The following is a 13,263-nucleotide window of genomic DNA, read 5'->3' as shown; positions in this document are numbered from 1 at the left end:
CACACACATATATGCTATCTTGTTTTTGAAGATATACACTACCATGTGTAAAACAGATAGCTAGTGGGAAGCAGCTGTATAGCACAGGGAACTTGGCTTAGTTCTCTGTTATGACCTAGAGGGGTAGGACTGGGGGAGACTCAAGAGGGAAGAGATACATATATATAGATAGATAGATAGATACACTGACACACACATAGCTAATTCAGGTTGTTGTTCAGCAGAAACAAACACAACATTATAAAGCAATTATACTCTAATCAAAAAAATAAAACATCAGAAACAAAATAACACAGGTTATGGGAATGCTTAATCCTGTGCTTCATGATACTGGACTTAACCATACTCTCTCTTGTGCAGACAACAGAGAACTTCTCAAAGTTTTGCAACCCTTTCCATTCTGGAGCCTTCTGGTCTAAATTGGGAAGCGGCAGCTAAGTCAGTCCTGGCCATTTGTTGCCTCAAGACAGAGGAGAACTATCAAACACAGACCAGGATTTATAAAAACAAAACAAAAAACCAAAGAGACTATAGTTCATTAAAACAAAACCAAATTGAAGGTAAAGTGCATCTGGGGTGAGGAATTGGGCTCTAGACCCTGCTGGGGATAAATGCTTGCCTACCCCTCTCGTCCAGTCTCATCTCTCCCCAAGCTACCCAAAGCAGTGTTCTGCGGTCCGACCTTGAAGGTCATTTACAGGGAGCCTGGTGCATCAGGTCGCGCCCTTAAGAAGCGGAGTGGAAGAACAGTTTGGCTTCCCCGTTGCCACCTTTTCTCTGAGCTCTGACCCAAAGGCCGGCTTTGAAAGCGCTCACTCTCACTGATGGAATCCACGCGGCGGCGCGCTCTCCGCCCGGCAGGTGGCGCTGTGGGCTGGCGGGCACCCGAGCTCCAGGTCCTAGAGGCCCGCGCGGCCGCCACCGCGGCCGCGGTTCCTGCTCAAGCCGCACGTGCAGCCGCTTTCCGGCCCCGGTGGCCGGGTCTCCAGAGCTCTCGGCTGAGCGTCCGCATGGCGGCGGTTGCAGCGGAGGCGCGCGTGTTCCTGGAGGTGCGGAGACGGCTGCAGAGCGCGCTGCTGATTCTGGGGTAAGGCGGGCGGTGGAGTCTGGCCTCCCAGGCGCAGCCGTCCTCGCTTTAACGCCGCCCCGGCCGGCTCCGCCTCTCTCGGAAGGATAGGGTTTTGAATTTCTTTTTTCCAGTTGCTTAGAGCGAGCCTCTGGGTTCCTTAAAGTGGAGTACCCTCTCCACACATGCAAACCGCGCGCCCCGGTTGCCCACCCCGCCTCACCTTCTTCCCAGTTAGCATCACCCGGGGGCTTTCTAGAAATGCATGGTCTCAACCCCATAGCCGACCTGCTGAATCGGAACTTCACGATTCCCGGGATTCAGATGCACATTAAAGTTTGAGGATCCCTAATGTGCAACACTTTTGACAGTGCCCCATGCTTCCAACAAAACAGTGCAAAAAATACGTTGCCCCTTTGGGATCCTCGTTATCTGTTCTAATATGAGAATTTCCTATTTTGTAAATATACTCCTTTTGTTGTTGGTTTGGTTTCTGCACAAGCTGTTCTCTATGCAGAGGAACGCACGCACCCGTTCAATAAATGTGTCTTCCGTGAACAGCTAGCAAGGGTTTCAGGCTTCTTTTTGGAGCTGTTTCTTTCTTTCATATTCGTAGTTCCAAGAAGAAATCTGCAATAACTTGCTGTTCATTACACAGACATAAAACTTTCAGGAAAAGTGTTCTCCTGTTTGGTTTGGTGATGTATGGTACCTCGACTGTTCACTGTGACCACTGTTTCAAGTAGAGTGAGTTAGATGTTAAAATCCTGAGAAGTTGATTACACAGAACCACTCTGAAGGTAGACTTCACTCTGATGCTTAGCCTTCTCTTTCCCTGACACCAGCCAGGTACCCGGTGTAGTGGTTTTGCATTTGGCATGAGCACTGGTTTCAATCCTAGCTTTACTTCACCAGAGTAGAATCCTTTAATTTGATTTTTTTCAATTGTAAAATAGGGATTCTTTCTTTCTCTTTTTCTGCTGTGTCTTCCCTTTCTCAAATCATGAGTTCAAAGAAGTGCTTCATGTCCAATTCAAATTCACCTTGTAAAGTTATTCTGAGCCCAAAACCTTAGGCAAAAGGAAACAAGACAACATCCTTACTTCCCCTCATCAAAGGAACCCTTCATGCTTCCCCTGGATAACTCTTCCTTCTTTAAGCTAGTTAAGAAACCTAACGTTTCATTGTCCCTAGTGTTCTTTGGCTGTTGAGCTTTACCACCAGTCAATTGCTCCAACCCAAAAAGTAACTACTATTCTAATTTCATTCAGCAAAGATCAGTTTGCCATTTCTTGAATCATGCATAAATGGATTCATATAGTATGTACTTGTTTGTTTCTGGTTTCTTCTACTGTGTTTCTGAGATTCATGTTTCATCTATTAATATGTTATCACATGGCTCAATAGTCCGTTCATTTTTTTCCTGCCAAGTAGTTTTCCACTGTATGAATATATGACAATTCATTATTCATTCTTCTATTGATGGATATTTTGTGTGATTCTCAAGCCAGCTTATTATGAATAAAACTTGTACATTGTTGTATTTGTGCTGGGTCATACGGTATGTGCTCAGCCATGTCTGACTCTTTGCGGCCCCATTGACTGTAGCCCACCAGCCCCCTCTGCCCATGGAGCTTTCCAGGCAGAAATACTGGAGTGGGTTGCCACTTCCTACTCCAGGAGATCTTCCTGACCCAGGGATCAAATCCATATCTCTTGTGTCTCCTGCACTGGCAGGCAGATTCTTTATAACTAGTGCCATCTAGATGACTTTACTTAATGGGAAACTGCTGAAGGAAGTGTTCTCCAAAGCTGTTTATACCAGTTTATACTCTAGCCAGGGGGAAAAAAAAAAAAAAAGAATTCCAACACATTCACTTTCTAGTCCGCATTGAGTGTTGTCAGTTTTGGATTTTAGCTAATCTAGTGGATTAAAGTCGGAGAAGGCGATGGCACCCCACTCCAGTACTCTTGCCTGGAAAATCCCATGGATGGAGGAGTCTGGTGGGCTGCAGTCCATGGGGTCGCTAGGAGTTAGACACGACTGAGCGACTTCACTTTCACTTTTCACTTTCCTGCATTGGAGAAGGAAATGGCAGCCCACTCCAGTGTTCTTGCCTGGAGAATCCCAGGGACGCGGGAGCCTGGTGGGCTGCCGTCTCTGGGGTTGCACAGAGTTGGACACAACTGAATCGACTTAGCAGCAGCAGCAGCAGTGGATTAAAGTAGTATCTCATTGTCATTTTAATTTGTATTAATTAAATACAAGATTTATTAATTAAATACAAGATTAATAATGTTGGGCACCTTTTCATTTGCTTTTTGGTCATTCATATATGTTCTTTTGTCAAGTGTCTTCTAATATCCGGTTGTCTTATTGTTGAATTTTAAAGAGTTCTTTGTATAGTCTGGAAATAAGATCTTTTTTGTTTGTGCCTGTGAGTATGAGACTATTCTCTCCTTATCTGTAGCTTTTCTTTTAATTTTCTTAATAGTGCCTTTTAATGAACAGAAAGTCTTAAGCATAGTGAAGTCCAGTGTACTGCACCTTTTTTTCTTTAACAATTGGTGTTTTTTGTGTCTTAAGAAATCTTTGCCTACCTCCAAGTCGTAAGACTTTTTCCTATGTCTATTTTCTAGGAATTGCATTGTTTTACCATTTACATTTAGGTCTGTGATCATGTCAAATTACTTTTTGCATTTGGCATCAGGTAGGTGCCAAAGTTTTTTTTTTTAAGAATATCTCCATTTGTTCCATCACCGTTAATTAAATACCTGTCATTTCTTTCATTGAAATAACTCAGTATATTTGTCAGAAATCAGCTAACTACACTGTTTTCATGTTATGTCTTTTTTACCCTTTTACTCTCAACCTGTGTCTTTATATGTAAAATTTTAAAAGCTTGTACTAAGTGGAGTTTAAAAAAAAAAATCCATTCTGACAGTCTCTTTATTTTAATTGGAATTTTTAGTCTATTTACAGTTAGTGTAAATGATATTATTATTCTTTTCCTAATCCTAAAAGAAATACTTCTAGCATCTCATCATTAAGTGTGATAATTTTGACTTTTTGGAAAAAGTCTGTTTGGTACATTGCATAGTCCCTTTCTGCTGCTGCTGCTGCTGCTAAGTCGCTTCAGTCATGTCCGACTCTGTGCAACCCCAGAGACGGCAGCCCACCAGGCTCCCGAGTCCCTGGGATTCTCCAGGCAAGAACACTGGAGTGGGTTGCTATTTCCTTCTCCAATGCAGGAAAGTGAAAAGTGAAAGTGAAGTCGCTCAGTCGTGTCCAACTCCTAGCGACCCCATGGACTGTAGCCTACCAGGCTCCTCCGTCCATGGGATATTCCTAGTTTACTAAAGGTTTTCATCATGAATAGACATTGTGTTTTCTGTAATGATTTCTGCACGTATTGTGATGGTCCTATTTTTTTCCCTTTATTCTTTATATATGTGAATTGCATTAGGAAAATCTATTTATGTTAAACCATCTTATCATTCCTGGGATAAACCTTGGCCATTCATTAAATCCAAGATGTTTACAGAGTTCCTGTTCTAGGGCCCAAACTAAGATTCTAGGTGCTAGGTATACAGCTAGATGAAAATACAGCAAAGATGAAAGTATTTGCTCTCAATGAGCTTATAGTCTAATGGTGGCAAGAGGTGGGCCGAAAACACACAAATATAAACACACAAGGCTTTAGGAAAAGTAAAACAGGAAAAGGGATAGGGAAAAAAAATTCCAACCCTTTATTCCAAATGAAAAACTAACATTGGAACAATAAACTGAAAGGGGTGATGTTTGGAAATGTACGATACCTAGTGAAAGACTGTCACCCTCCGAGAGAACAGAAATAGGAAGGGGTGCTTGGTTCAGAGAGATGTGGATGGGCCGGTGGAGCACATAGTAAAGGCTATTACAGTGATGTGCTCTCCAGGAAATGGAAATAACCACCAGGAAATGACCTACTCCAGGAAAACCAATGACCTTCCTCCAGGAAAACCAACCAAACAAAAATCCTTTCTGATCTGCAGCATTTATTGATTCCTGAGGTGTAAATACTTTCACCGTAGATGATGTCAAACTACCAAAGTGAGGTCAGTTGGTTTGCATAATACCTGGAATTTTAACAACTGCCTCTAGCATATCACTGGGTCTTAGAGACCATTGAAAGGACCCTAGCTTGGACTCAGTGAGATGCGAAGTCATTAGGTAGGTTCAAGCAGTTTCTGAAAAAACACAAGAGAATAGTGACAAAAGCCTCACAGGTAAAAAGTGTGGGCAATTAGGGTCTCAAAAACTTTGTTTTGAAACAATCGTGAACTTGAGGGTAAGTTGCTGTCACTCTTGAATATTTTTTTTTACTCTGAATTTTCCTACAAATGAGAACATTCTCCTACACAACCAGCATGCAACTCTCAAAACTGGGAAATGTGTTACTGCTGTCTTACAGTCTGACCTTATTCTGGTGTTTCCAGTTGTCTACTTAATATCTGTAAAAGCGAAGGAATCCAGTTCAGAGTGATGCCCTGCATCCCCATGTTTTCTTCATCTCTTTCAGTCTAGAAGACGTCCTCGGTTTTCCTTGACTTTAATGATACAGCTTTGAAGATTCCAGCCCAATTATTTTGTAGAATATCCCTCCATTTGGTTTTGTCTTATGTTTCCTCAAGATTAGATTCAGGTTGTACATCTTTGGCAGGAATATCACAAAATTGATGCTGTGTTCTCATTGCATCCTGTGGCACATGATTTTGATTTATTCAATTAAAGTTCATGTTAACTTTGAGAACTTAAATAAGGTGGTATCTGCCAGGCTTCTTCACCATAAATTACCCTTTTTCTTTTCATTATCAATAAGTATTAATTGGAGAGCTGCTTTGAGAGTTTGGGAATGCCCTATTCCTCCTCATACTTTCATTTTATTCAGATTTATTTATTTATTATTATTTTTAGTTAAGGTACAGTCACTCAGTTATTTACACCCATCTCAGTATGGTGGTTGTGTTTCATTCAGTGGGTTACTTTTTTTTTTTCCTCAAATTACAACCAGATATGGCCAGGGAAGTCCCTTCAAGATGATGTCTGTTTCTTTGCTTGCGTTTTTTTTTTTTTTTTTTAGTCTTTGATTTCTTCTTTACTTAGTTTCGGAGAAGGCAATGGCACCCCACTCCAGTACTTTGCCTGGAAAATCCCACGGATGGAGGAGCCTAGTGGGCTGCAGTCCATGGGGTCACTAAGAGTCAGACACGACTGAGCAACTTCCCTTTCACTTTTCAGTTTCATGCACTGGAGAAGGAAATGGCAACCCACTCCAGTGTTCTTGCCTGGAGAATCCCAGGGACGGGGGAGCCTGGTGGGCTGCCGTCTATGGGGTCGCACAGAGTCGGACACGACTGAAGTGACTTAGCTTAGCTTACTTAGTTTCACAGTAAGATATTCCAGACTCAGGCTCATCTCATTCTTTTCTTGTCCCAATCCTGGATGTAGTTATTTTTTCCAAGGAACTCTGTTTTGTTTCTTTTTTTTTTTTTCCATTTGTTTTTAAGTAGAAAATGACCTTTAGAAACCAAGATCTGGGTATAGAGTGTGCTCATTACTATTGGAGTGTCACTTCTCCCAGACCCTCTACTAGACAGAACTAGTCTGTGTATGGCATATGTATTATGCTTATGTATTCATGTATAGTGTGTGTTTGTAAATATATCATAATACACCTATATTTATTAACTTTATTTATTACTTTGGTGCAAATGTAATTTTGGTTTTGAATTATGAATTTTATATCAAGTTGCTCAGTGGTGTCTGACTCTGTGACCCCACAAACTATACAGTCCATGGAATTCTCCAGGCCAGAATACTGGAGTGGGTAGCCTTTCCCTTCTCCAGGGGATCTTCTCAACCAAGGGATCAAAGCCAGGTCTCCTGCATTGCAGGTGGACTCTACCAACTGAGCCACCAGGGAAGCCCTAAGAATACTGGAGTGGGTAGCCTATCCCTTCTCCAGTGGATCTTCCCAACCCAGGAATCAAACCAGGTTCTCCTGCATTGCAGGTGAATTCTTTACCAGCTGAGATACCAGGGAAGCCCTAGGAACCATTACAATCAATGCATTTTTGCCAATGAGAAATAAGTTTGTTTATACCTATAGCATAAAAATCTGTGCTTGGGGATTGGACAAACTCTTGGAAAGCATTTTCTGCCTCCTGCTGGTTGTGGAAGCATTTTCCCTGCAAAAAATGTATTGGCAAGAGTTCATGGGAATATGGCAGATGAGGCAAAACTTCAAAGACCAATCTGTTCAACTTTGAAGCATTGATTGTGTGATGTGCAGTCAGGCCTTGTTGTGGAGAAGAATAGGGCCCTTTTTGCTGACCCCTCCCTTTTGCAGGCATCCATCAGTTTGCTAAGCATAGTTCTCAGATGTAATGGTTTTGCCAGAGTTCAGAAAGCTGTAGTGGATCGAATGGGCAGCAGATCACCAAACAGTGGTGACCACTACCTTTTTTTTAGTGCAAGTTTGGCTTTGGGAAGTAGTTTGTAGCTTCTTCTCTGTCCAGCCATTGAGCTAGTTATTACCAGTTGTATAAAATCCATTTTTTGTTGCATGTCACAGTCCGATGAAGAAATGGTTCATTGTTGTGTAGAATAAGAGAAGACAGCACTTCAAAACAATGATTTCTTTGATGTTCAGTCAGCTCATGAGGCACTCACTTACCAAGCTTTTTCACCTTTCCACTTTGCTTCAAATGCTGAATGACTGTAGAATGCTTGATGTCCAGTTGTTCAGCAACTTCTCCTGAGGTTGTAAGAGGATCAGTTTCGATGATGCTCTCAGTTGGTTGTTGTCAACTTCTGATGCCCAGCCACTGCGCTCCTCGTCTTCAAGGCTCATCTCCTTTGCAAAACTTCTTGAACCACCAGTGCGCCGCATGATCATGAGTAGTTCCTGGGCCATGTGTGGTGTTGGTGTTGCAAGTTGTTTCCACTGCTTTACAAACCATTTTGAATTCAAATAAGAAAATCACTGGAATTTGCTTTTTCTGTAGCATCATTTCCATAGTCTAAAATAAAATAAATAGCAAGTAATAAATCATTGGCAAAAAATTGGGAATGTGCATTAAAATGATATATAACATAATCACATTTATTTAGAATGTAATCCAATATCAAATAGCAAATTTCAGCACTTGCAAAAGTGCAGGTACTTTTGTGCTAACCTAAAATATGCATTGGAAATCATGATTTTGCCCAAGTGTTTCAGATTCTAGTCTACTACCACAGGATCCATTGTGGTTTTCTCCCTTGCCCTCTTTGTAGCTGTTCTCCCCCCGTGCGAATCCTGGCTTCCACTATCCTCATGCCGTGTATTAGTATACTCGGTAAGTTTCACTCTGTGTAGAGTTTTCCACTGGCATTCTTTCCTACTTCCCTTCCCTCCACTCTTTATTGACACCTACCTCATCTGCTTGGCTCTGTTATAGACTGAATGTTTTGGTTCCCTAAGAATTCAGGGAATGCTGAAGCCCTAAATCCCAATGCCAGGGTGTTAGGAGATGGGGCCTGTGGGAGATAATCAGTTTTCAATGAGGTCATGAGGGTGGAGCCACTATGATGGGATTCCTGTCCTTAGAGGAAGACACACCAGAGTTTCCTATGCCTGCCATATGAGGAGACAGAAGGCCAAGATGGAGGCCCTCTCCAAGAGCGGAGTCTGTCAGCTTCTTGATCTTGAACTTCCCAGACTCTGGAACCATAAGAAATCAATGTTGTTTAAGCCGTCCATTCTGTGGTGTGTTGTTATGGCCACCTGAGCAGACCAAGACGGGCCCAGAAACTCCATGGTGAGACGGGGCATCCTCGCTGGGCGGCCCTCCTGGCTGCCACTCTCCTCCCCCTGTGGGGTTTCTCACGTCTACCCCAGGCCACGGTGGTGCTCCTGCCCTTGGTCAGGTGCCTACCTTTCTCTGCCCTGTGTAACTGAGTCTTTCGGGAAGGGGCAGGGATAGGGGCAAGTGTGGTAAGCCAGGGATAGGGGGCCGGAGACCTGGGAACCTGGTGGTTTCCTTTGAGACACTTCCAATTGCCAACTGCACGGTTCAGCTTGAAAGTCACTGAAGTAACCAACTGGACAAATGGTGTCTGTAGAGCCGTGGTTGGCAAACATGGCCCATGAGCCAGATCTAATCTGTGGCCTGCTTTGGAACAGCCTGTGAGCTAAGAATAGATTTTATATTTTTTAAAGGGTTGTTAAGAAAAAGAAAAAGTAGACTGTGCCTCGGAGACCATATATGATCTATAAAACCTGAATATTCACCATCTGGCCTTTAATATAGAAAGTTTTCTGACATCTGCTTTAGAGGATTATTTCTTCAACATCATTTCTGAAGACTAGACTTTTGACTAAGTTTGATATTGTCTTCTCTGGAAAAGACTCAGGTTTTTTTTTTGTTTGTTTTGTTTTTTGTTTCTTAAATAATTTCTTGTTTAATTTCTTTTTAAAGTTTCTTGACCTTGCCAAGCACGGTGCGGGATCTGACTAGGGAACAGACCCTCGGCCGTGGCAGCAAAAGCTCAGAGTCCTAACCATTGGACTGCCAGGAAATTCCCAAGACTCTAGTTCTTGATTCTGTATTGCCAATTAAGTGCAGGTCCACATGCTTCAAAAAGGAACTAGCCATAAAATAATCTTACACCTTCCTAAGGCAAAATAGGAAGCCTGGCCAAGATTCACACATGAACACAGGGTGTGACCTCTCTACTTGGATGACGTTCAGGCAGGTGGCCCACCTTCTGCACTCCAGTGACACTGAGCAGATGGGCTGCTGCTGTGCTTTGCTGCTCTGGTCCAATGCTAAGCATGTTCCAGCTTCACAGGGGGATCATTTCTAGATGTCTTTATCCCCTTGTATACTTTTGGTGCTTGGTAGACAGCAGCTGTATTTTACTCTGTTACTACATCAAGTGATCTGTGTTTGTAGTGGGTTGGATCCTTTCTTGCCTGGTATTCGTACATCACTAGATTGTTCTCTTCATTCTTTTTTTATTCTTAAAATTGACAGAGTTTTTTTTTTTTTTTTCTCCTGTGCCTTTTGTTTTACGTACTCCTGGCCTCCTTATCGGAGAAGGCAATGGCACCCCACTCCAGTACTCTTGCCTGGAAAATCCCATGGTTGGAGGAGCCTGGTAGGCTGCAGTCCATGGGATTGCTAAGAGTCGGACACGACTAAGTGACTTCATTTTCACTTTTCACTTTCATGCATTGGAGAAGGAAATGGCAACCCACTCCAGTATTCTTGCCTGGAGAATCCCAGGGACGGGGGAGCCTGGTGGGCTGTCGTCTATGGGGTCACACAGAGTCGGACACGACTGAAGCGAATTAGCAGCAGCAGCAGCAGCAGGCCTCCTTATCAAAATCCTGTATATCAAATACCAATGCTTTACCCTAATTTACTATAAATAACATAAAACATCATTGAAATGCTGGTCTCAGAAACAATATGTCACTGACTCATCCGTTCATTATTTACATAACATTTATTTAGTGCTTAGGCCTGGGAGAGTCCCTGCCCTTCTCCACTGCTTCCATAGTCCCCTATGTTTATCATGAGTAAGTACAGCGTCATTTTAATGCTGTCTTGATCATTCCTATTTTTCTTGCCTGTCCCCTACTTGGGGTGGGGGCAGCGTACAGAGAGAATGCCCTGTTAGTCGTTGTCCTATTCCCAGTACCTAGCACATTGTAGAACCCAAAAAAGGGGTGTTGAGTAAGTGAATAAATGTCCAAACCACGCTAGGGTCAAGGGAAACAAAGGTGAATAAGCCACTGTCTTAGGCAACCTTGTTGAATTTTCTGGCCAGAAGTACTCTGATGAACTAGGGAGTGATGTCTGACCGACCAGCATTCCGCTGTGCTGGTTCACAGAAGCTGAAGACAGAAAGAGTGGTGAGACAGGAGAGGGGGTGTCCGGAAAGGAAGTGGCCTGCTGTGCAACAGAATGGCTGGAGGCGGCGAGGGGGCGGTGTTCAGGCTTCAGTACAGGGAGGAAGCCCAGGGTTAGAGGAGAGATTGGCACTCAGGATCATTAGCAAGGGAAAAAAGTGCATGCTTTAAATGCATGGTTAACATTAAAAAAAAAAGAATAGAAAAGAATGAAAAATGTGTCTGTGAACTTTAATGTTACATTGACAGAAGAAAGTACTCTGACCTCATTTAATAGATCCGTTTCTTTTATGACAGGTTCACTGCTGTTTTTTTATCCTGGGACAGTGACTAGACTCAGGGCCCTGATTGAAGAACAGAGGGCTCCTTGGCCATTTTAGTTTCTTTCATCGTCTGGTTTTCATCCATGTGAAATCATCTCTCGCCTGTTATTTCTAATTCCCAGGGATTCCAAGGAAGGAGGTCTGCCCATGGCTGTTTCGGTAACGCCGTCCTCGCTCCGGATGCAGAGCCCCGGCGGCTGCACGGAGCTCCGGCTGCCGGCAGGGGTCAGGCTCGCGCCGTCCACCTGCCGCGGGCTGCAGCACGTGCCCGGGGACGGGCTGCACCTGCGGCTACACGCGCGGGCCGAGAGCCGCCCCGGTGAGTAGCGCTGGCCTTTCTGTCTCTGCATTTGCTTTTTCATTATAAATCAAAGGTGATTTTTTTTTGGGGGGGGGGAGTTGAACTTTTCCCAAGTGAAGGGATCAGGCTCATCACCTGCAGGAAAGAGCTGAGGGTCCAAAAGATCTAAGTTTGTTTTTTTTGTTTGTTTTTTTGCCAACTCTGCTCATTATTAACTGCATGCAGTTGAACAGGTCAGTTTGTTTCTTTCAGCCTTTTTTAAGAGTCTTTTTTTTTTTCTTTTTCCTATGAGACTGTGTTTTTTAAGAGCAATTTCAGGTTCACAGCACAATGAAGCAAAAGGTACAGAGGTTTTCCTGTGTCCTCCCTGCTTTGTTTCTTTAACTGTAAAATAACCTGGCTCACAGAGTTGATAGGAAGATGAAATCAGAGGGCGAGTGTGCCAGACCTGGTTGATTTTAAAGCCTTGTATGAAGGCATTCATTCATCCAGCAAATATGAACTTTTGATCTAGGTGCTGGGGTATGCAAGTAGATAAGCTAGACGATCTCTGCCCTCATAGGGCTTACATTCTAATGGTGGAAACAAATATTGAACACACAAGTTACTTGGATACAGACTTAGGAGGAGGAGTGCCGTAGGAGGAGTAAAACAGAATAACAGTGTAGGGCATGACTAGGGGCAGATGAGAGTCAGGGAAGGTCACTCTGGGAGAGTGATATCTGACCAGAGAATGCAATGATGGGAAGAATCCCATACACGTAGAGACATTTCCAACTAGAGAGAGTAGGACATTGGGTTGGCCAAAGAGTTCTTTTGGATTTTTCCAGAAGATGTTAGGGGAAAACCCAAGCAAGGGTTTTGGCCAGCCCAGTAGAAAGATTCCGAATTGAAGTTTGATGCATATTGTTGTTGTGCCTGTTAGATTTCCAGTATTCTGTTATTGGCGTATGGATTCAGTAAGACCATAGAATCGTTTCTGAAAATAATTTAATGACCTTTTTGGTACATTTCCTCTCTTGCCATTTGAGTACTGTGCTTCAGAGGATTGAAAATGCTGTAAAAAGGGGAAGCGGAGGCTGTAATAAATGGCTGTGATGCTCATTCTCTGAGAAGGATTAAAGTTCTTAACAGCTGCATTTGGGATTTCTCTGTTGCCATGTGGATATGAAGCCTTTCATCTGAGCTGCAAGGAGCCCTGAGGCAGAGTCAGCAAGATGGTAACCAAGAGCTCTTGGGGAGATGTCAGGCATTCCTGGAGCCTCTGTCCTGGCGTTTGAAAAGAAAGAGAAGTAGAGGGAGTTTCACTTTTTTTTTTTGCTAGAGAGTGATTTTTGCTCAAGTCCTGGATGAGTGAAAAATCAGTCTGAGTTGAGCAGGGTTGGTTATAGGAAAGAAATGTCCTAGAGCTGAAGTGGCATAGGATAAATCTAAGAATGACTGTTGGAATAACCGTGGAAGGAGGGATGGGCCTTTGAGATGGGACACAGACTAACAGATGCTCTGAGAGTACCTGATGATGGGCAGGGGGAGGGTGGTTTCAGGAAAGAGGCCTTGGGAATCAGACTCCTGTGACATCCTTGCCTTTCTTTAGCGATGATGAACAGTAACCACTGCAGGAATCAGGGG

At 43.3% G+C, this 13,263-nt stretch overlaps 1 protein-coding gene across 7 annotated transcripts in view; it reads left to right on the top strand.

Annotated features, from left to right (window-relative positions):
* Nucleotides 1–929: 929 nt before the first annotated feature.
* The window catches only part of UBE3D (ubiquitin protein ligase E3D), a 179,701-nt gene continuing 167,367 nt past the window's right edge, over nucleotides 930–13,263 (top strand). For 5 of the 7 annotated variants that reach the window (XR_003036229.2, XM_059889652.1, XM_059889651.1 and 2 more), the window contains exons 1-2: nucleotides 930–1,087; nucleotides 11,456–11,652. Coding sequence is in view for 5 of the 7 variants with exons in the window: in XM_059889652.1 (XP_059745635.1) it covers nucleotides 1,011–1,087; nucleotides 11,456–11,652 (274 nt within the window). In the remaining 2 variants the exon portion in view is untranslated. Of the gene's footprint in view, nucleotides 1,088–11,455; nucleotides 11,653–13,263 lie in introns of those variants that run through there. The other 2 variants (NM_001075711.1, XM_059889655.1) reach the window with 2 other exon arrangements.

Source organism: Bos taurus, chromosome 9 (assembly GCF_002263795.3).
Source record: "Bos taurus isolate L1 Dominette 01449 registration number 42190680 breed Hereford chromosome 9, ARS-UCD2.0, whole genome shotgun sequence".
NCBI lineage: Eukaryota > Metazoa > Chordata > Mammalia > Artiodactyla > Bovidae > Bos > Bos taurus.
Note: the sequence above shows the minus strand (reverse complement) of the source record. Positions and strands in the feature narration are given on the sequence as shown.